Below are 23,858 nucleotides of genomic sequence, written 5' to 3' on the forward strand. Positions count from 1 at the left end.
AGGGTAGTCATCTGCTCAGACTCCTATGCAGCACTGATGAGCTTAAATTCATGTGTGTCTCAGAGCAGACAGGATGTTTTGTACAAGGTTTCGCAGTGTTTGTATATGGTGAAACAGATGGAGAATTTGTGATGTTCCCTCGGGATACCAGCTCATGTGGGAGTAGAGGGGAATGAGGAAATGGATATTACCAAGCAGGCTCTTAAACATCCTTATGTTGAGATGGATTGGTCGATCAGTAAAGCATAAACCAAGGGATTAATAAGAACAGTGGTTAAAAATAAGTGGCAAGAGTTGTGGAACAGGGAGCGTAGGTGGAAAAGGTGGGGACAGGAAGGTCCTCAGCCCGAGAGAGACGGGAGGAAAGTGGAGTCACAAGGCTGAGACTGGGACACACAAGGCTAAATAGTACATTGAAAGTGGTGGGGAAACATCCGACTGGGAGTTGTAATCATTGTCAGGAGAAGTTGGAGGCAATGTTCTATTTCAGTGCCAGAAATATGTGAGAGAAGGGGAGCAATTGTTATTAGATTTGAGGAGTAATGGGGTTGAAGAGACAGGATTAAGTGAACTGCAAGGGAAATCTTCAGGGGATGTTGCATTTATTATTGGGTAGGATTTAGACCTTCAATGTCTCTGGTCTACACTCCAGTCCAGTTGGTGGCGGTAATACACCTTAAAGTTGGTTGCCAACCGCTATATAAATCTCCCAGTAGAAGAAAGGACCTGGAACAATACCCGACTCCGGGAAGTATTTTGCTTGGCCAACAAAACAAGCTGCTGGCAGGAGAAACGTGACATCTCAGCCCGCCTGCCTCGTTCTTCGTCAAGGTAGTTTACAATCTGGCTAGCTAGCTAACCACTTAGCTAGTCGGTTTATTTATTTTAACAACAGATCGCACAAATGTGAAGAATTTAAATGCAAGGCAACCAGCCAGCTAAAAGTATTTGAATGAATGCTGCGGTGGATGTAGCTAGCTACAACAGCTAACGTTAGCTGCTAATGCGTATCCATTTGGTCCAGCTCGCTGTTTCTTGTCAAGTTGATACAATGTGACACTGACTGACACCCTCTCAGTTGTTACAATTTACATCACCCAGTCGTCGCGCACGAAATTATGACATGCAGTGAGCAACGTTACAGAACATAGAAGTAACGTTGGAAACAAACGTATCCAGGACATGAATTATTCCCATGGCAGCCCCAGGTCTGCAACCCGGGTCCTACGTCTAGCTATTTTATTTATTTTTTTATTTCACCTTTATTTAACTAGGTAGGCTAGTTGAGAACAAGTTCTCATTTGCAACTGCGACCTGGCCAAGATAAAGCATAGCAGTGTGAACAGACAACACAGAGTTGAGCTAGCTCAGCCACAAAGTCAAAATTGGCTATATCGTAATGGAAACAAATTACTTTTGGGCCTTTAATGAAAGTTTAGGGTTAGTCATAAAGTTAACGTTGTGGTTTGGTTTAACATGAGATTTTAAGATAAATTGTAGAAATAGGCAGGGTTTATTAATGGTTGAGCGCAGTGGCGTCAGTTCCGCTAAACCAGGAGAGCTAAGGCCCCTTTACATGTCACCTTGTCAACCCTGTTTTACGGGTAGTCAAATTCTCAAAAACCTCAATGCAGAGCAATGTGTGTTCTTAGCTTATTTTTGCATTTGCTTGTCTGCATTATTCTCCAGGGAAGGAACAGTGGTTAAAAATAAGTGTCAAGAGTTGTGGAACAGGGAGAGTAAGGGAAGACATCTGTATAACATCCAGGATAAGGTGGGGGCAGGAAGGTCCTCAGGCCGAGAGAGACGGGAGGAAAGTGTAGTCACACAAGGCTAAATAGTACATTGAAAGTGGTGGGGAAACGTCTGATTGGGCTCCAGAGTGGCACAGCATCTCACTGCAAGAGCGTCACTAGTACCTGGTTCAAATCCTTGCTGTATCACATCTGGCTGTGATTGGGAGTTCCATAGGGCGGTGCACAATTGGCCCAGCGTCGTCAGGGTTTAGCCGGAGTAGGCCGTCATTGTAATTTAGAATTTGTTCTTAACTGACTTGCCTTGTAAAATAAAGGTTAAATGTCTAAAAAGAGAAACATGCAAATATTGAAGCATTTATCAACAAAGTGGCTCTGAGAATATTGAAACATTGTATCAAGGAAACAAACAACAATAGTATCAATCAACAATATCATCGATAGTCTTTTATCCTTCTTTCCATATACCATAAGGGTCAGGCAACATGCACTGACCACTCCTGGGACTTTAGTAAAAAGGGACTCGTCATCTAGCTCTAACGACACTCCAGATATAACTCCTTTGGCAGGGTCCTGCTCCGAAGATGAATACAGGTTTCTTCCGACATGGGCAATTTTGCTAGATCCAGTGCATGCATCTATTCTTCATCTCCATAATTAACCAAAACAAGACCACTTCTAGTCACTTTGATTGAATCCACCTTTCCCACTGCTCTCTTCACGGTCCTTGATAGTACAAATGTACCTCCCAAATGAATCTTCTTGTCCAAAAAACGCAGTCCAACTGAAAAGGCTTTATTGGAACGATCTTTGTCTTACACTAACTTTTGCTAATTTTGTCCCATTCTTTGATTTCTCAATTTTCCTTTCATTGTCACGCACTTCACTTGCCGCACTTTCAGATTCAGGCAACATTTCCATGGATGCTGCCATTTTTGAACCTTCATCCATCCTCTCCTCAATCAGGCCACTGAGGTATATTAAGAGCAGCAGTTCAAATCTTCTTCTTTGGGATTGGGTCAGGGGATCGCATTCAACTTAAAGGTGCATACACCGCCTCCTATTGTACTAAATTGAGGCCAGTAATGGCCTACCTGTATTAAATTATCTTCATTATTCCTGTTCCTAAAATTGTACCACCAACTAACCCTACACCTATATACCACTATTTCATAAACGTATAAATTACCACCCCATAAACTCTTCAACAGTAAAATCTCATACACCCAGGTACTTCTCTGCAGTTTCCACCTAAACTCATTAACAACCCACTACTAACAGCCTGGGAGGTCAGCACACCACCCTTCAACACATCCTGTAACTCATCTGAAGTCAAATCTTGTGTACCCAAATACTTACCTGCAGCTGCCATCATAACATCTATTTCCTGTGATTTAGTTTCCACTTCTGCAGTACAGTTGATAACCATTGCAATGAACACTAAGAAGCCAACCTTACTGAAGCATAACTCACTCTGTACCCTATCCCTCGGAACTGGCACAAATCTACTATTCACTGGGATCCTCTCAGGATCCCTCATCCTTGACCCATCCTCCTGCACTTTCTTCACTGCCTCAGGATATGACACCCTCTGCACTACTCTGACCTTTGCCATTTCAATCTGCCTCAATTGCACCGGACATTTCTGATCTCCAGCAACATGAGCACCCCTAAAATTGACAACTTTATCCACCGAAACTTTACAATCCTCTGTCCCATGCCCTCCTGCACACTTCCCACATCTTTGAATTTCCCTCTTCACACTGCTGCAGCATGACCATAAACATTGCATCTGAAACAGCGCGGTGGATTCTCCACAAAAGCTTTAACAGGAGAACGGATGTATCCTAACATTACATGATTTTGTCTGGTAGAGACTGACTCAAAACTCATAAGAACTGACAATGACTCTTCTGGTTCAGCACGCTCCCCACTGGGTCTGTCGAACCAAACGGCGGGCATCGCAAACACCCAGATTTTTCAACTTCAATTGCTCCACCTCTGCACTTAACGCTACCCCAGAAATCACTCCTTTCAATGGTGCCCTATTCATAAGAGCAAAGCAAGAAACAGATCTTGACCCAAGTTGCTTGACACAAAGTGCCTTCTCCCGCTGGTCAGAAGTAACACAAACAAATATCACAATTCCACTACAGGTTACCTTCACTGATTCAACTACACCCAACTCCTTTCTTACCCACCCTGAAACCACAAATGGATCCACATAAAGGCAAGGCTCCACTTTCTGCAAAAATGTACTACTACTGGTCCAGATTCCTCTTTATCATGTCTTATGCCATTTTTCCTCAACACACATCTTCCCACTTCACTTGGCTGTTCTTCCTCACTGTCCATAACAATGTCTATCCATTCACCACGCTCTTTCCGCGCCTTCATCCGCCGCATTGCTTGCAAAGCACTCACTGATGCCATTTCTCCAAAACCCAACTTCTGTTCCTTAGCCTACTGGCTACCTCTCCATGCTTCCTCAGTCTCTTTCCGAGCACCTACACGTATGCTATCCGGTTTAAATATTACAATCAGAAACAACATTTATAGGAAACACGTGAGCAGAGTCCAGGTGCTTCTAATCAGTGTAATTGGTCCTCTGCATATCAGGGATTGCCTCTCGTCTACCTGTATGTGTTAAAATCACAAGAAGGAAATATAGATTTTTAATTGTATTATTTCACCTTTTATTTAATCAGGTAGCCTAGTTGAGAACAAGTTCTCATTTGCAACTGCGACCTGGCCAAGATAAAGCAAAGCAGTGTGAACAGACAACACAGTTACACATGGAGTAAACAATAAACAAGTCAATAACATAGTAGGGGGGAAAAAATCATCTATATACATTGTGTGCAAAAGGCATGAGGAGGTAGGCAATAAATAGGCCATAGGAGTGAATAATTACAATTTAGCAGATTAACACTGGAGTGATAAATGATCAGATGAACATGTTCAGGTAGAGATACTGGTGTGCAAAGAGCAGAAAAGTAAATAAATAAAAACAGTATGGGGATGAGGTAGGTAAATTGTGTGGTCTATTTACCGATGTACAGCTGCAGCGATCGGTTAGCTGCTCAGATAGCAGATGTTAAAAGTTGGTGAGGGAGATAAGTCTCCAACTTCAGATATTTTTGCAATTCGTTCCAGTCGTAGGCAGCAGAGAACTGGAAGGAAAGGCGGCCAAATGAGGTTTTGGCTTTAGGGATGATCAGTGAGATACACCTGCTGGAGCGCGTGCTACGGGTGGGTGTTGCCATCGTGACCAGTGAACTGAGATAAGGCAGAGCTTTACCTAGCATAGACTTGTAGATGACCTGGAGCCAGTGGGTCGGGCGACGAATATGTAGCCGAGGTTGGAGTAGCCAGGAGGAAGGCATGGCCAGCCGTTGAGAAATGCTTGTTGAAGTTTTCGATTATCATGGATTTATCGGTGGTGACCGTGTTACCTAGCCTCAGTGCAGTGGGCAGCTGGGAGGAGGTGCTCTTGTTCTCCATGGACTTTATAGTGTCCCAGAACTTTTTGGAGTTTGTGTTGCAGGAAGCAAATTTCTGCTTGAAAAAGCTGGCATTTGCTTTCCTCACTGACTGCGTGTATTGGTTCCTGACTTCCCTGAACAGTTGCATATCGCGGGGACTATTCGATGCTATTGCAGTCCGCCACTTGATGTTTTTGTGCTGGTCGAGGGCAGTCAGGTCTGGAGTGAACCAAGGGTTATATCTGTTCTTAGTTCTGCATTTTTTGAACAGAGCATGCTTATCTAAGATGGTGGGAAGTTACTTTTAAAGAATGACCAGGCATCCTCAATTTACAGGATGAGGTCAATATCCTTCCAGGATACCCGGTCCAGGTCGATTAGAAAGGCCTGCTCGCAGAAGTGTTTTAGGGAGCGTTTGACAGTGATGAGGGGTGGTCGTTTGACCGCGGACCCGTAGCGGATACAGGCAATGAGGCAGTGATCGCTGAGATCCTGATTGAAGACAGCAGAGGTGTATTTGGAGGGCAAGTTGGTCAGGATAATGTCAATTAGGGTGCCCATGTTTATGGATTTAGGGTTGTACCTGGTGGGTTCCTTGATGATTTGTGTGAGATTGAGGGCATCTAGCTTAGATTGTAGGAATGCTGGGGTGTTAAGCATATCCCAGTTTAGGTCACCTAACAGAACAAACTTAGAAACTAGATGGGGGGCGATCAATTCACAGATGGTGTCCAGGGCACAGCTGGGAGCTGAGGGGGTCGGTAGCAGGCGGCAACAGTGAGAGACTTATTTCTAGAGAGATACATTTTTACAATTGGAAGTTCCAACTGTTTGGGTATGGACCTGGAAAGTATGACATTACTTAGCCTGCAATCTCTGCAGTAGATTGCAACTCCTCCCCCTTTGGCAGGTCTATCTTGACGGAAAGTGTTATAGTTGGGTATGGAAATCTAAACCAGGATTCAGACACGGCAAGGACATCAGGGTTGGCAGAGTGTACTAAAGCAGTGAGTAAAACAAACTTAGGGAGGAGGCTTCTGATGTTGACATGCATGAAACCAAGGCTTTTTCGATCACAGAAGTCAACAAATGAGGGTGCCTGGGGACATGCAGGACCTGGGTTTACCTCCACATCACCCGAGGAACAGAGGAGGAGTAGGATGAGGGTGTGGCTAAAGGCTATCAAAACTGGTCACCTAGAGCGTTGGGTACAAGGAATAAAAGGAGCAGATTTATGGGCGTGGTAGAATATATTCAGGGCATAATGTGCAGATGGGTATGGTGGGGTGCGGGTACAGCGGAGGTAAGCCCAGGCACTGGGTGATGATAAAAGATGTTGTATCTCTGGACATGCTGGTTATAATGAGTGAGGTCACCGCATGTGTGGGAGGTGGGACAAAGGAGGTATCCGAGGTGTGAGGAGGGGAACTAGGGGCTCCATTGTAAACTAAAACAACGATAACTAACCTGAACAACAGTATACAAGGCATATTGATATTTGAGAGAGGCAAACAGCAAGGCATAAAGTAATCGCAGGTCTTGATTGGGAGAGTTTGCTAAAAAAAAACAGGTGAGACAACAACAGCTAGTCAGCTAACACAACAACAGCAGGTAAAATGGCGATGAGAGGGTCGGATTAACTACACACAGAGCCTGAGTTCGCGTCTGGGGCCGACAGATAAAACATAAATAAACAGAATGGAGTACCGTGATTAATGGCCAGTCCAGCAAGCATCAGCTATGTAGCCAAGTGATCCTAGTGTCCAGGGGGCAGCAGTAGATGGAACAGGGAAGCCGCCACTACGCTAGCATGCGGGCGACACAGCGTTTAAAGTTAGTAGCCCGGGGGTGGTAGGGTGGTCTGCTCAGACGGAGGCCGGTTGAAAGCACAGCGGATGGAGTATTCGTCGGCAGACCAGTCGTGGTGGTGCGGCGGGGGGCCGTGTCGACAGAGAATCCAAGCCAGATGGCGAAAGAGGTATTGTAGAATTTAGTTTATTAGCAGGGAGATGTGCCTGGCTCACGGCTAACTGGTGCTAGCTTCGTGTTAGTGGCGTTAGCCAAGGTCCAGAGTTTCCAGCAAGGATCCGGTGGAGTATTGGGCTCTAGCCGTGTATGAGTGGGGTTCGGGTGAACAGCTGAGTAGGCCAGGAGGTGGGCCTCAGGGATAGCTTCGGTGCTGGGTGCAAGCTAGCTGTGAAGATCAGAAGTAGTGGTCCAGGGATTACGGCAGGAATCCGGCGTGGTTGTGGAGAGACAGTTCGATACTGGTAGACTGGCGAGTATTATCCAGGCTAGAAACAGGGCTGGCTGTGCAGAACGTAAAAGCCGCTAGCAGTGGCTAACAATGACTAAACAGCTTGTAGCTAATTAGCTGGTTAGCTTCTGGAGGTTCTTGAATGTATTCTAAACTTAAAAATAATAGCGATTCCGTATCACATTGGGTGAGGCAGGTTACCGGAAGGTATAATCAAATAAAAAATTGAAAAGAGATTGAAAATAAATATGGGTCCAGTGAGTGAGTGGTTGGGCTGGCTGGGGACACGGCGATTCAGACAGTTAGCTTGTTAGCACAGGCCTGCTTACAGTTAGTAGGCCGGGGCTAAACAAGCTAGCAGTTAGCAGACCGGGGCTAAACAAGCTAGCAGTTAGTAGACCGGGGCTAAACAAGCTAGCAGTTAGTAGACCGGTGCAGGCTAGCAGTTAGCAGGCCGGGTTAGCAAGCAAACAGATAGGGGCTAGAAAGTTAGCCTTTGGGGGACGTTGCGATGGGGTTAAGTCTGTTTTTGCCTCTTCATGCGGTGACGTCGATAGACCAGTCGTGGAATAAGTAGTGTTCCAAGTAGCTCTAGGTAGCTAGCAGGCCTAGCTGGTTAGCATAATGGGCCTTCAGCGGGCGTCGCACCTGAGGGGCCTGTTGGAGTCCTCGGGCAGATTATGTCGGTATTCCAGTCGTAGGGGATCTGCGGGGTTCCATGCCCCGTACCGGCTGTAGAAGGGGTCCGGATATTGTAGCCCAGGACTATGCTTCGGTGGTAGCACAGGAGCTCTGGCCGGGCTAGCTTCAAGCTAAGTGGATGGAAACGCTAGCCAGGAGTAGTCATCCGGGGTTGCGAGTAGCTAGTTGTGAAAATCCAGATGAAAATGTTCAGTTTGTGGTGGGAATCGGGGGATAAAAATAATAGGTTCGTTATGCTCTGGTTAGAGTTACGTTGTTCGAACTGGCGAGAGCTATTCGAGCTGAAGGTTAGCTGATGACCGCTTGCAATGGTTTGCTGACTGATAGCTGGTAGTTAGCTGGCTAGCTTCAGTTGAGGGATTCCAGATCCGAAGTAAATATACATACTTTAGAAGAAAAAAAAGCAGATCCATGCTACATTGGATGAGGCGGGTTGCAGGAGAGTATTTAGATGTTGAGGTTTAGCAAAATATTTTAAAAGATATGCGAAGAAAAATATGTTTAAAAAACGATATATACAAGGGACACGACAGGACAAAGACGTCTGACTGCTACGCCATCTTGGATCACATAGAGCATAGTATAAGGGCAATTGGGAGTAATATCAGGCGTGAACGTTCATGAGTCAATTGCCTTGTGTCGACTCACTTGGGTACATAATATCAACAGGGCGGTTCAGGAATATTGATATTGCAACTAGTGATGCACCGATATGACATTTTTGACCGATATCCGATATTTTCCTTGCCAAAAGAAACGATACCGATAACCGATATGAAACAAATTGCGGCCGTTTTAAGCATTCTAGCACAGTTAAATTTCGTTGTTCAGTCGTTTCATTCTCTTTTTTTTTACCCCTTTTTCTCCCCAATTTCGTGGTATCCAATTGTTGTAGTAGCTACTATCTTGTCTCATCGCTACAACTCCCGTACGGGCTCGGGAAAGACGAAGGTTGAAAGTCATGCGTCCTCCGATACACAACCCAAACCGGCCGCACTGCTTCTTAACACAGCGCGCATCCAACCCGGAAGCCAGCCGCAAATAAATAAAAAAATGTTACTGTATATGTATGAATTTTCTTTTTAATCCTAAAAATTAACTATATCGCCAGACTGGGTAGAATGCTTATCTATACTGGCTGACCTTGGCTCTAGGCGAGGTGGGAAGGCTAGAGAACTATAGAGCCTTTCTACCAGTGTCAAGAAGAGACGGAACATTTAGAAAACGCTGACGTCATTTTCAGTTTATAACCTGTGGTAAAATGTGTAAGGAGCAGTACTCTCGTGAATAAAAGCTGCTGTTTGACTTTAAGACTGGGCTCTGTCCATTTCTATAAAATAAGGGTCATACAAATCCTTATGAATTGACAGTGTTTAATTTTAATTGGGTGTTAAAACATAGAGGAATTAAATGCAAATGAATTACTTAAATCATACAATGTGATTTTTCTGGATTTTTGTTTTAGATTCCGTCTCTCACAGTTGAAGTGTACCTATGATAAAAATGATAGACCTCTACATGCTTTGTAAGTAGGAAACACTGCCGATTTTGCAGGTTATCAAATACTTGTTCTCCCCACTGTAGGTATCGTTAAAGTGACTTTGCATATATGATGAACAGAGAGTAGCAGAAGTGTGAGAAGAGGGGTTGGCGGGTGGTGATTTTCCTAAAATGGCCATACATATGGTCTCTCATTTCTGCATAATCAAATGTTGCACTGGCAAAAGAGTAGGCATGAATTGCTCGTTTGGTGCAGCAGACTGCAGGGGTGTAGTGTTGCCAGGGCATCCTATCAGCCACGGTGTGTTTCATTGACCTCTTTACTACATCTATCCTTGTAAGGTTCCAAACATTGCACCCCCACTGACTTCATATAGCATATAATTGATTGACTTCCACAGAGAGCTTGTATTAGATGTGCAAATAGCTTGTGATGGGAAGAGGTACATGCCAAATTGCCTGGGGTGGTGACACTATATGCACTATAGCAAATTAGCTAACGATTTTGGCATATTGATCATTCAACTTGCATTAACGTCCTGTTTGAGTTGTGTAGCTCTGTCAGCTCCATATTGTGCTCTAGTAGAAGTGGCTCCTTGATATATCAAGAGTCAGCTGAGCTCACCATACACCTCCTAACTCATGCCTTTGTGTGTATTTCCAGGCTCACCATCACCATGGATGACCTCACCCAAGCTCTCTCGGCCAGCTTCGCCGTCTCGAAGGAGGCCAACAGCACAGCGGCCCCCCACCCACGGATGGCCCAGTACAAGACCAAGTTCAGCGTTTTGGAGCAAAGCGAACGACGACGGCGCTTTCTAGATCTGCAGAAAACGTTAGTTCCCTAACCAATTACAGGCTAAGTCCATACACAACTTGGCCTATTAGCCCCTAGGAACTTCATATGGATGTGGGCAGCTTCATCCTGCCCTCTAATAGGCTATGTGGTTTTCAACAGATGGCTTATTGCTAGCTGCTAATGAATATATCTGACTGAAGCGCTGTAGCTGTTAACAACTTCGTGACAGGGGGCAGTATTGTCACGTCCGGGTGAAATGCATGCCCAAATTCAACTGCCTGCTACTCATCCCCAGAAGATAAGGTGCATATTATTTGGATTTGGATAGAAAACACTCTGAACTTTCTAAAACTGTTTGAATCATGTCTGTGAGTATAACAGAACTTATTTAGCAGGCGAAACCCAGAGGACAAACCCAGAGGACAAACCATTCAGATTTTATTTTTTTTGAGGTCACTCTCTTTTCAATGGGTTTTCATTTGGAATCCAGATCCTTTCAGTTCCTATCGCTTCCACTGGATGTCAACGGTCTTTAGAAATTGGTTGAGGTTATTCATTTGTGTAATGCAGAAGTAAGGCCATCTTGAACGAGGGTCACTTGAAGTGTACTGTTAGATTTTTTTTTCTCAATTCGTCCCAGTAATTGGCAGCAGAAAACTGGAAGGAATGGTGGCCAAAGTATGTGTTGCCTTTGGGGATGACCAGTGAAATATACCTGCTGGAGCTACGGGTGGGTGTTGCTATGGTGACCAGTGAGCTGAGATAAGGCGGAGCTTTACCTAGCAAAGACTTATAGATGACCTGGAGCCAGTGGGTTTGGTGACGAATATCTATCGAGGACCAGCCAACGAGAGCTTACAGGTCGCAGTGGTGGGTAGTATATGGGGCTTTGGTGACAAAACTGATGGCACTGATAGACTGCATCCAATTTGCTGAGTAGTGTTGGAGGCTATTTTGTAAATGACATCTCTGAAGTCAAGGATCGGTAGGATAGTCAGTTTTACGAGGGTATGTTTGGCAGTATGAGTGCCATATTATGGTAAGATCAGCTCAAATAAGCAAAGAAAAACGACAGTCAATCCGGTAAATTTCAAAAACTTTGAAAGTTTCTTCAAGTGCAGTCGCAAAAACCATCAAGCGCTACTATTAAACTGGGTCTCATGAGGACCGCCACAGGAAAGGAAGACCCAGAGTTCTCTGTTGCAGAGGATAAATTCATTAGCGTTACCAGCATCTAAAATTTCAGCCCAAATAAATGCTTTACAGAGTTCAAGTAACGGACACATCTCAACATCAACTGTTCAGAGGAGACTGTGTGAATCAGGCTTTCATGGTTGAATTGCTGCAAAGAAACCACTACTAAAGGACACCAATAAGAAGAGACTTGCTTGGGCCAAGAAACACGAGCAATGGACATTAGACTGGTGGAAATATGTCCTTTGGTCTGAGATCAAATGTAACAGTTTTGGTTCCAACCACCGTGTCTTTGTGAGACACAGAGTAGGTGAACGGATGATCTTCGCATGTGTGGTTCCCCCTGTGAAGCATAGAGGAGGAGATGTGATGTTGTAGAGGTGCTTTGCTGGTGACACTGTCTGTGATTTATTTAGAATTCAAGGCACACTTAACCAGTATGGCAACAACAGCATTCTGCAGTGATACGCCATCCCATCTGGTTTACGCTTAGAGGGACTATAATTTTGTTTTTCAACAGGACAATAACCCAACATACTTCCAGGCTGTGTAAGGGCTATTTCACCAAGAAAGAGTGTGATGAAGTCCTGCATCAGATAAACTGTCCTCCACATTCCCCTGACCTCAACCCAATTGAGATGATTTGTAGTAGCATCTGAGGTTATTCATCAATAACACAGACCCCAAAGCAAATCAGGGGGAGAAATGTATTTGAGCAGGACAAATCATAGGTACTATGCTGAAAAGTAGATGTTCAGTCTTCCCTGTCCTTCAGTATTTCTCCACAGAACAAAGGTCAGGATGCCACTTAACCCCCCACCCTAGCCTGGGGTTGGCCATTCAGAAGTCATTGCAGGACAACTTGGCCAATGGCCAAATAAGTATCCCACTCCAGACTCAATGTACAGACCAATGAAAACGTGGCCCACGTAGCTCTGTCATGACTGACATCCCACAGATCCTTAACAGATGTTGAACTGAAAACCAACTCCTATTGCTTGTTAATCCTTGTCCTCTCATCCCCTGCGTTGTGTATTTATCTTCAAAATATTCTTATTTGGGTTGAGTTGGACCGCAGAGTGAAGGAAAAGCAGGTAACAAGTGCTCAGCATATGTGGGAACTCCTTCAATACTTTTGGAAAAGCATTCCAACCCTACCATATCACAACACAAATTGATTGGCTCAAAAGCATTAAGAAGGAAAGAAATCCCACAAATTAACTTTTAACAAGGTACACCTGTTATGGGAAATGCATTCCAGGTGACTACCTCATGAAGCTGGTTGAGAGAATGCCAAGAGTGTGCAAAGCTGTCAAGGCAAAGGATTGCTACTTTGAAGAATCTCAAACACTTTTTTTGCTTACCACATGATTCAATGTGTTATTTCATAGTTTTGATGTCTTCACTATTCTACAATGTAGAAAATAGTAAAAAATAAAAACCCTTGAATGAGTAGTTTTGTCAACTTTTGACCCGTACTGTATGTAACATTTCAGTTTTTATTTATTTATTTAAACATGTCTAAAAACCTGTTTTTGCTATGTCATTATGGGGGTGTTGTGTGTAGATTTGAGGAGGGGGTAACAATTTAATACATTTTTGAATAAGGCTGTAATGTAACAAAATGTTAAGTCAAGGGGTCTGAATATTTTCAGAATTCACTATCTGATTGACATTGCGGTTGCATAAGTGCTCGAAATTAAGGGGGTCCCGCAAACACAATCTGGGACGTTCAAATCAACTCTGGGACCTTTCTGGGATGATGGTTACAAAGTTCAACAACCACTGTCAATCCCAAAATGTTAAAACGTATGGGACTGATGGAAGAGATCTGAACACTTAGCTTAAAATGTTGATAAACTATTATTTCTTCACATTATAAGCACAAATGTACCAAAATGCAAGTAGCAGGAAAACACTGTTCCGATGCGCACTGCACATGCCAGTGGTTTCATATGACAGAGAATCATTTGGAGGGTAGCGCTAAAGATGCATCAACTAGCATGGGTTGCTAATATGGCTATTATTGTGACTTTGGCTGTTGAAAACGTTGACATCCTACATTATATTTGTGAAATCTGACTGGTGTTTAGCCCATGTAATTACAATGTAATTGAAAGTAAAGTTTGGATTCATTTTCTGCTGCCTCCCTCATGTCAGCATCGGTGTGCACATGAGACTATAGCCAATGCACATATCACCTTTACCATGTGGGACAATTATTTAAGCACATTTTAAAGCAACTATTTTCAAATATTATTCCAATGTTGGCCTTTTTAGAGGTGCATTTCTTTTTTTCTTTTTTTTGTATTTCTGGCTCAGTTGACAGACCCATTCATCTATTTCAGTAGGCCCTGTACTCTTATTTGCCTATTAAATCACTGTTATGCACAAAACAATGAACCATCATCATTGTGTGTTCTCTCCCAGCTTCATGGTTTGAAAGAGGTGCGTAATTCCAGTCCATATAATAGGCCTACAGTATGCTTAGCCGACTCACTGATACAATTCCTGCCTCAAGGCTCTGCCCCTTTCTTTGTGTGCTGTCGGGAGCACCATTCGGACTGATATAAATTGCTAGTTGGACCATAGGGTGGGGGCATTACAATGAGTTGGGTCCGGGGCTGTTGGAACCAAATCTGTTTTATATTTATAGCTAGCTTAACAAGTCACCTAATTAATACAGCGCCTTGTAAAAATATTCAGACACCATGGATTTGTTCAAATTTTGTTACGTGGGATAAAAATGGATTTGTCTTTTTTTGTTAACAATATACACAAAATACTCTAACATCGAAGTGGAAGAAATATTCTGTCCCGATACATACAGCATCTGTAACATCCCTTAGTCAAGTCAACTACAAAGACCAGGAAGCTTTTCAAAGCCTTTTTTTAAAAAAGGGCCGTGATTGGCAACAATAACAAATCAGACATTGACTATCCCTCTATGCATGGTCTAGTTAAAAAATTATGCTGTGCATTGTATTATATCACCCAGATACCTCAAAGATAGTCGTTCTTCTGAACTGAGCTGCATGGCAGGAATGAAACTGCTCAGGGATATTGACATGAGGCCATTGGTGAACTCCATGGTTGTGATGAGACAGAACTGAAGATGGATCAACAACATTGTAGTGACTCCATAATAATAACCTGAATGACAGAGTGAAAAGAAGACAAATCTAAAAAATTATTCCAATACATGCATCTTGTATGCAACAGCACTAAAGTAATACTGGGGGGAAAAAACATGGCAAAGGGATACATGTTTTGGCCTAAATACAAAGCCCTATGTTTGGAGCAAATCCAACACAACACATCGCTTAGTAACTGCCACCTTATTTTCAAGCTTGGTGGTGCCTGCACTAAGCTAAGGACCCTGGGACTCTGCTACTGGAGCCTGGACTTTCTAACGGGCAGCTCCGAGGTGGTAAGGGTAGGCAATACATCCGCCACGCTGATCCTCAACACGGAGGCCCCTCCCATGACTGCGTGGTTAAGCAGGGCTCCAACATAAAGTTTGCTGACGACACGACAGTGGTAGGCCTGATCACCGACAACGATAACACAGCCTATAGGGAGGAGGTCAGAGAACTGGCAGTGTGGTGGCATGACAACAACCTCTCCCTCAACGTGATCAAGACAAAGGACCTGGTCGTGTACTACAGGAAAAGGAGCACCGAACACACCCCCATTCACATTGACGGGGCTGTAGTGGAGTAGGTTGAGCGCTTCATGTTCCTTGGGGTCCACATCACCAACAAACTGTCATGGTCCAAACACACCAAGATAGTCACGAAGAGGAAACGACAATGCCTATTCCCCCTCAGGAGACTGGAAAGCTTTTGCTTGGGTCCTTAGATCCTCAAAGTTCTATAGCTGCAACATTTGAGATTGAGGGAGGCAGCAGATTTATGAATCTTTATTTTTTTAAATAGATTTTATTACCACTTTGACATTAGTGTAGATATTTTACAAAAAAATGACAAGTCCATTTTAATCCCATTTTGTAACACCAATCAATTGAAGAAATCCAAGGGGTCTGAATACCTTCGAATGGCACTATATGCAATTTGCCAACACCACCGGAGAGAAACGGACATCATTACTAATTACGTTTCCATTTCCCCTTGACTTCATGTGTGCTTTCTTGTCTTTAGGAAAAGGCTGAATTATGTGAACCATGCACGCCGTCTGGCTGATGGGGACTGGACAGGGGCAGATAGTGATGAGGAAGCAGTGGAAGTGGACAGAAAGGAGGAACAACAGGAGAAGGATGCAGAGGATGATGGGATGGAGATTGAGAGGAAGAAGTTGCCAAAGTACTATGCCAACCAGGTCAGAGCAATATTTCTGACAATGCATTATTTTACCAAGAAGAGAGCACATGACTTGCCAAGGTAGCATTTTCCTTCTGCCAGTATTTATACATCGTATTTGTTTCTGAAATATACACATCCCTTTAAATGAACTGGTTAAAGCAGTTAGGCTGGACAGAAACAGTTTTATGACATAGTACTGATTTTATGATTTGAAAAGGTATTTTACAGAAAATGTAATTGTGTACTAAACTCTGTAATTCAGTCAAAATAAATCACAGGAATCCTAGTAATGTAACTGGAAGTAAGGTTTCTCTTCCTGTCCAGCTCATGCTGTCAGAGTGGCTAGTGGACATCCCTCAGGAACTGGATACTGATTGGCTCATGGTGGTCTGTCCCGTGGGGAAGCGCTCTCTCATCGTCGCCTCCAAGGTAAGGACCAATCAGTGGTTCCCTTACATGTCACATTTGTATTTATTATGTATCTCCATTAGCTGCTGACAAAAGCTCCTCTTCATGGGGTCCAGCAAAATTTAAGGCAGTTATACATTTATTTATTTTCTCCCCAATTTCGATCGAAGGTCGAGTTATGTGTCCTCCAAAAACATGACCTGCCAACCCGCTCTTCATTAACGCCTGTCCCCTTAACCCGGAATCCAGCTGCACCAATGTGTCAGAGGAAACGCCTGTCAACTGACGAGGTCAGCTTGCAGGACCCCGGCCCGCCACAAGGATTCGCTAGAGCGCGATTAGCCAAGTAAAGCCTGCCCCTAACCCGGACGCCGCTGGGCCAATTGTGTGCCGCCCTATGGGTCAGCCGATCACGGCCGGTTGTGATACAGCCCGGGATCAAACCCGGGTCTGTAGTGAAGCCTCTAGCACTGCCAAGCAGTGGCCGCTGCGTCACTTGTTAAAAAAACATTACAGTACATTCACAACAGATTTCACAACATATTAAGTGTGTTCCGTAAGGTCCGTATTCTACTACCACATATCTACAAAACAAAATGAATGTGTATAGTGCGTATGTTATTGTGTGTTTGTATGCATGCGTCTGTGCCTATGTTTGTGTTGCTTCACAGTCACTGCTGTTCCATGTTTTTTAAATCTAATTTGACTGTTTGCGTGAGTTACTTGCTGTTGAATAGAGTTCAATGTAGTCATGGCTCTATGTAGTACTGAGCGCCTCAATAGTCTGTTCTGGACTTGGACTGTGAAGAGACCTCTGGTTGCATGTCTTGTGGAGTATGGATGGGTGTCCGAGCTGTGCGCCAGTAGTTCAAACAGACAGCTCGGTGCATTCAACATGTAAGTACCTCTCACAAAGTAGTGATGAAGTCAGTCTCTCCTCCACTTTGAGCCAGGAGATATTGACATGCATATTATTGTTAGCTCTCTGTGTACATGCAAGGGCCAGCCGTGCTGCCCTGTTCTGCGCCAATTGTAATTTTCCTAAGTCTCTCTTTGTGGCACCTGACCACACAGTTAAACATTAGTCCAGGGGCCACAAAACTGTAGGACTTGCCTTGACAGTGCAGCGCTTAATTATGGGTAGACTTCTCCCCATCCTTAGCTACTATTGTATCAATATGTTTTGACCATGACAGTTGTGCCGGGATTCATCCAATGGCATTGAGGAGTGTACCACCTCAGTCACCGGCTTTATCAATAAGTGCATCGACGACGTTGTCCCCACAGTGACTACATATATATCCCAACCTGAAGCCATGAATTACAGGCAACATCCGCACCGAGCTAAAGGCTAGAGCTGCCGCTTTAAAAGGAGCGGGACACTAATCCGGGCACTACAGAACCTCTTGTATTTCCTCTTATAGACTATATTAGGCCCAGCCTTTGGAACTTTTGTTTTCCTAGATATGGCTACTATATTGTGATCACTACATTTCGATGGATTTGGATACTGCTTTCAAATACATTTCTGTAGCATTAGTAAAGATGTGATCAATATATGTTGATGATTTTTATTCCTGTGCTATTTTTAACTACCCTGATTTGATAACCTGAAACCGGTTACAGTTTGAAGCTTTCTCTTGAGTGGGCAGCCTGATGCAAGCCAGTCAATATTTAAATCACCCCAAAAATATACCTCTGTTGATATCACATACATTATCAAGCATTTCACATATGTTATCCAGGTACTGACTGTTAACACTTAGTGGTCTATAGCAGCTTTGTTTTACTTTAAAAAGTCAAAGAAAAGCATGCGTCAATGGGCATGTGTGAAGGCAAGTCGAGACTGCCTAATTTACAAATCACCTTGCATCGGAAATAAATAGAAATCGAAGTTTGTTGGTCACAAACACAGATTTGCACGTTATTGCAGATGCCTGCAATGTGTTTCTAGTTCCCAAAAGTGCAGTAGAACCTAGCAAGAAAATAAAATGAACAATACACATATTATCCTGATGTATTTGGATATATTTTTTTATAGTTGTACGAGCAATGTCAGACCGGAATATATAGTGTGTGTACTAGAGGTCGACCGGTTATGATTTTTCAACGCCGATACCGATTTTATTGGAGGACCAAAAAAGCCAATACCGATTAATCAGAATATTTTTTTATATATTTTTTTGTAATAATGACAATTAGAACAATACTGAATTAACACTTATTTTAACTTAATATAAAACATCAATAAAATAAATGTAGCCTTAAATAAATAATGAAACATGTTCAATTTGGTTTAAATAATGCAAAAACAAAGTGTTGGAGAAGAAAGTAATATGTGCCATGTAAAAATGTGTGCCATGTAAGAAAGCTAACGTTTAAGTTCCTTGATCAGAACATGAGAACATATGAAAGTTGGTGGTTCCTTTTAACATGAGACTTCAATATTCCTTGGTAAGAGATTTTAGGTTGTAGTTAATATAGTATTTCTAGGACTATTTCTCTCTATACCATTTGTATTTCATATACCTTTGACTATTGGATGTTCTTATAGGCACTATAGTATTGCCAGTGTAACAGTATAGCTTCCGTCCCTCTCCTCGCCCCTACCTGGGCTCGAACCAGGAACACATCGACAACAGCCACACTCGAAGCATCGTTACCCATCGCTCCACAAAAGCCGCGGCCCTTGCAGCGCAAAGGGAATAACTACTCCAAATCTAAAAGCGACTGACGTTTGAAACAGAATTGGCAAACACCCAGCTAACTAGCTAGCCATTTCACATTGGTTACATAAACAACGCTGTGCTTGCGAAGAGCTGCCGGCAAAACGCAGGAAAGTGCTGTTTGAATGAATGATTACGGGCCTGCTGCTGCTCAGTCAGACTGCTCTATCAAATCAGCTATAATTCCGAAAACAAAACGTTTGTTTCGGTGAAATACGGAAACGTTCGGCATTTTATCTAACGGGTGGCATCCCTACGTCTAAAAGTGCCATTGGAAAGTCTAAAAAAAGTCTAAAAGTGCCATTGGAACACAGCAGTAATGGTTGCTGATAATGGGCCTCTGTACACCTATATAGATATTCCATAAAAAATCTGCCGTTTCCAGCTACAATAGTCATTTACAAAATTTAACAGTGTAGCGTCTACACTGTATTTCTGATCAATTTGATGTTATTTTAATGGACAAAAAAATGTGCGCTTCTTTTAAAAAACAAGGACATTTCTAAGTGACCCCACACTTTTGAACGGTAGTGTATGTAAGAATGCTGTTCATTGACTATAGCTCAGCATTCAACACCATAGTACCCTCCAAGCTCATCATTAAGCTCGAGGCCAAAGGTCTGAACACTGCCATGTGTGACTGGGTCCTGGACTTCCTGACGGGCCGCCCCCAGGTGGTGAAGGTAGGAAACAACACCTCCACTTCGCTGATCCTCAATGCTGGGGCCCCACAAGGATGCGTGCTCAGCCCCCTCCTTTACACCCTTCTCACTCATGACTGCGTGGCCACACACGCCTCCAACACAACAGTAGTAGGCCTGATCACCAACAATGACGAGACAGCCTACAGGGAGGAGGTGAGGGCCCCCTGGGAGTGTGGTGCCAGGAAAATAACCTCACCCAACGTCAACAAAACAAAGGAGCTGATCGTTGACTTCAGGAAACAGCAGAGGGAGCACCCCCCCATCCACATATAGATGGGACTGCAGTGAATGTGGAAAGCTTCAAGTTCCTCGGCATACACATCACTGACAAACTGAAATGGTTCACACACAAAGTTTGAGGAATGTGCAGCAGTGCCTCTTCAAACTCAGCAGGCTGAAGAAATTTGGCGTGGTACCTAAAACCCTCACAAATGTTTACAGATGCACAATTGAAAGCATCCTGTTGGGCTGTATCACTGTACAGTAACGACAATTACACCACCCGCAACAGCAGGGCTCTCCAGAGCCTGCATACTACTTCAAATGCAGCTATTTAGTCCTATAGTACATCTGTGATTCTACTTGTAGTCTGTAAAAGGGGCAGAACAGTCTGTGATTCTTCAGTAGAGTGAATCTCCTCTGTTTGCTTCTCGACACTCTTGGGAAAGAATGAAGTGTACTTCATAGAATGAACACACATTGCTAGTCTAGTTTGATTTGACTGAAATAACAATGAAAAAGTTCTCACGTCTCTGTTTCCCACCATTTTGAAGGGGTCCACTGCAGCATACACCAAAAGTGGCTACTGTGTGAACCGCTTCCCTTCTCTGTTGCCTGGAGGGAACAGACACAACTCAGCAATGGGAAAAGGTACGTGGGCCTGATCCCATTTCAATCTGTAGCTTCCAGTTCCTCCACCCCGTCAGGGTTCACAGATTTAACTGGACTGGGTGGGGGTTTGGTTTTGAACGTATTGGCTGGTGCAATCAAATTTTCCCTTTTGAAGATTATTAAAGTACTATCTTATCTTATCAATATAGTGATGGCTCCAATTAGACCAATGGGCAAAGCAGAGCATCCACCATTATTACTTAACCTATCCAATACTTTCAGATCTGTGAACACCCAGACGGTTTGGAGCTAGGAGGGGATAGGAATCAAAATGGAACCCAAAAAAGACCCATCCCATCTATTCTACCACTGTCCTTGCAAACTGCATCCATGCAAAAAATATATGACCACACATGGTAGTGCTAATGTTCGGTCTGTGTGCAGATTACACCATCCTGGACTGTATCTACAGTGAGGTGGAGCGGACCTACTTCATCCTGGATGTCATGTGTTGGAGGGGCCATCCAGTGTACGACTGTCCAGTAAGCACACACAGATTGATTAGCAAAGCATTGAAGTTCCAGTGGAATTACAGTGCTGTAGTACTAGTGTCTGGGATACAGATGTGCTCTTTTTGCCATGTTGACCAATTCATCAGTCATTTGGGGATTTTAGTGATAGCTTTGTTGATGGCGTTTGTTTTTCCATCAACAGACAGAGTTCCGGTTCTACTGGCTCCAGTCGAAAGTCCAGGAGACGGATGGCATGGCTGACATTGCCAAGAGGAACCCTGTAAGAGCAATACACAATAATAAATATATAAACCTTTTCAATTTAGTCCAAATGAGGATGATTAGAGGCACACAAAAAAAGTATAAATAAAAAAAGGACCAAAGAAGTCACATCCTTTTCCATGTTTATTTTGATTTGACCATGACCGCCAACACATGCAGTTTCTTTTGGTGTATTAAACTGAAAGAAAGTGTACTCGTGAGATTGTGGAAAGATAGTCATATTGTCATTAGATGATCAATTAACTGTGGCCTGTGTGCTGTCTGACAATATGGTTATTGCTGGGGGTTTTTTCTCCATAGTTCAAGTTTGTGAGTCTTCAAAGCACTGCCTGCTCAACGGAAGCCATTCAGCAAGCACTTGCAACAGAGTACAACTTCAATGTAAGAACAACTACAACTGCATACTACTTCAAATGCAGCTATTTAGTCCTATAGTACATCTGTGATTCTACTTGTAGTCTGTAAAAGGGGCAGAACAGTCTGTGATTCTTCAGTAGAGTGAATCTCCTCTGTTTGCTTCTCGACACTCTTGGGAAAGAATGAAGTCTACTTCATAGAATGAACACACATTGCTAGTCTGGGTTTCCCGGTTCAATGCGCCATCTCTCAACTTATAGCTCCCAATAGAACCTCTCTCAACCTCATTGACTTGTCTAGAGTCTGTTTTGCTGCTCAGCCCACCACCATTGAGGTTAAAGGTGAGACTGCTCTCTGGGGGCATGATGAGGCAGTTGTAACAAGCCCAAACTGAGTGGATTCTGTGTGTCCTCAGGTGGACGGACTTCTGTTTTACCACCGGCAGACCCACTACACCCCCGGCAGCACCCCTCTGGTGGGTTGGCTGCGGCCCTACATGGTCGTCGATATCCTGGGCATGGAGGTCCCGTTGGGGCCCCTCACCGCCAAGCCCGAGTATGCCGGCCACCAGCTGGCCCAGATCCGGGAGCACAAGAAGACCTCCGACCATGTCCGGCCAGGGGACCTGAACGGCCGCTACGAGCTGGAGCACCTATCCACCCCCGACCAGGAAAAGGGAGATGGCGACGCCGCCACCTCACCCCGCAGCAGACCGCTGAAGGAATCTCGCATGGAGACCTCAGAGAAGAGCACGAGTTAGCTAGCCACTGAAGGCCAACTCAGTTAGCTAGCCACTAAAGGCTAACTCAGTTGGCTAGCTGCTAAAGGCTAACTCTGTTCTGCTAACCAATAATATTGTAATGCTTTGCTGCTCGCCATGCCAGAAAGACAAATTACAAAAAACTTCAGACTACGTTGTGGGGAGTTTTTTTTGGACAGTTACATTGCGAGGTATTTAATGAGAGGGAGTTCAATGAAATAGCAAGTTAGTCACTGTGCTTCATTTGGAGCGCCCTGAGTTCAGGCATCGCTTGGTTCACCAGAGCTGTATCCACATTTTCATTACACTGTGCTAGTTAGTGTAATGCAGTGGTTTAGACTATGTAAAATGCAAGGGCCCTGTTAAAGAAGCCGGTTTCCAGGACCTAGATTAAACGCATTCCTAGATTAAAAAACACTTTGAATTATATTTTTCCATTGAGAGACCACTGGGGCTGGGCAACTTACTTTAGTGTTGCTGAAATGAACACTGTTCTTCTGCTCATTTTGCCAGGCCTTGTGAATGGACAACTATACGTCATTGCACTTTCAGAGGTTCAATAAATAACACAGTTGGTTACACAGGCCCTTTAGACCTAAATTGACAGCGTCTGTCATGGCCAGATGTGTAACAAATGCAAAAGTTGATTAATCTGATTATTTTAAGTGTATGTTTATTAAATTGTTTTAATTGACTTTTCAATTTTTGTTCTCAGACTTTTATTCAAGAGGTAAGAATGATTAGGCATTGACCATGGATAGATGGGAATCATTAAGCTAAATCAAGATGAATTCAGTTATTTTGATTGAAATCTAACATCAACTGCTTAAAAAGCTATAGAGCAGGGGTGTCAAACATACAGCCTGTGAATTTTTAGGGGGGGGGGGGTGAACTCAATATACTTTAAAATTACTAAAACCAAATCGAAACTGTGTAGAAATTATAATGGACCTACAGTTCCTTCAGAAAGTATTCACACCCCTTGACTTTTTCCAAATGTTGTACGCCTGAAATAAAAATGAATTAAATTGAGATTTATTTTGTCACTGACCTACACACAATACCCCATATTGTGTGTAGGCCAGCGTAATTATGTTTTTTGAATTTTTTTACAAATTAATTACAAATGAAAAGCTGACGTCTTGAGCCAATAAGTATTCATCCCCATTGTTATGGCAAGCCTAAATAAGTTCAGGAGTAAAATGTGCTTAACAAGTCACACGGACTCACTCTGTGTGCAATAATAGTGTTTAATATGATTTTGA

The 23,858-nt window shown here is 43.5% G+C and overlaps 1 protein-coding gene across 1 annotated transcript; it reads left to right on the forward strand.

Moving 5' to 3' along the window:
* The first annotated feature begins 720 nt into the window (after window positions 1-720).
* On the forward strand, window positions 721-23,295 carry LOC139368385 (snurportin 1). Its single transcript, XM_071107188.1, has 9 exons — window positions 721-831; window positions 10,363-10,533; window positions 15,852-16,029; window positions 16,338-16,442; window positions 20,625-20,721; window positions 21,127-21,224; window positions 21,397-21,474; window positions 21,777-21,857; window positions 22,249-23,295. The coding sequence occupies exons 2-9, from the start codon at window positions 10,376-10,378 to the stop codon at window positions 22,591-22,593; spliced, it is 1,140 nt and encodes a 379-aa protein (XP_070963289.1). The 5' UTR covers window positions 721-831; window positions 10,363-10,375; the 3' UTR covers window positions 22,594-23,295.
* The last annotated feature ends 563 nt before the right edge of the window (window positions 23,296-23,858 follow it).

The sequence above is a fragment of the Oncorhynchus clarkii genome, chromosome 2, assembly GCF_045791955.1.
Source record: "Oncorhynchus clarkii lewisi isolate Uvic-CL-2024 chromosome 2, UVic_Ocla_1.0, whole genome shotgun sequence".
Classification (NCBI taxonomy): domain Eukaryota; kingdom Metazoa; phylum Chordata; class Actinopteri; order Salmoniformes; family Salmonidae; genus Oncorhynchus; species Oncorhynchus clarkii.

Bases quoted from the DNA above. Each gene is read 5' to 3' on its own strand.
- LOC139368385 (XM_071107188.1), top strand. From the start codon at position 10,376: ATGGATGACCTCACCCAAGCTCTCTCGGCCAGCTTCGCCGTCTCGAAG. The intron at 16,030-16,337 runs GTCAGAGCAATA...CTTCCTGTCCAG, and splicing joins CAAAGTACTATGCCAACCAG to CTCATGCTGTCAGAGTGGCT. The intron at 21,858-22,248 runs GTAAGAACAACT...GTGTGTCCTCAG, and splicing joins CAACAGAGTACAACTTCAAT to GTGGACGGACTTCTGTTTTA.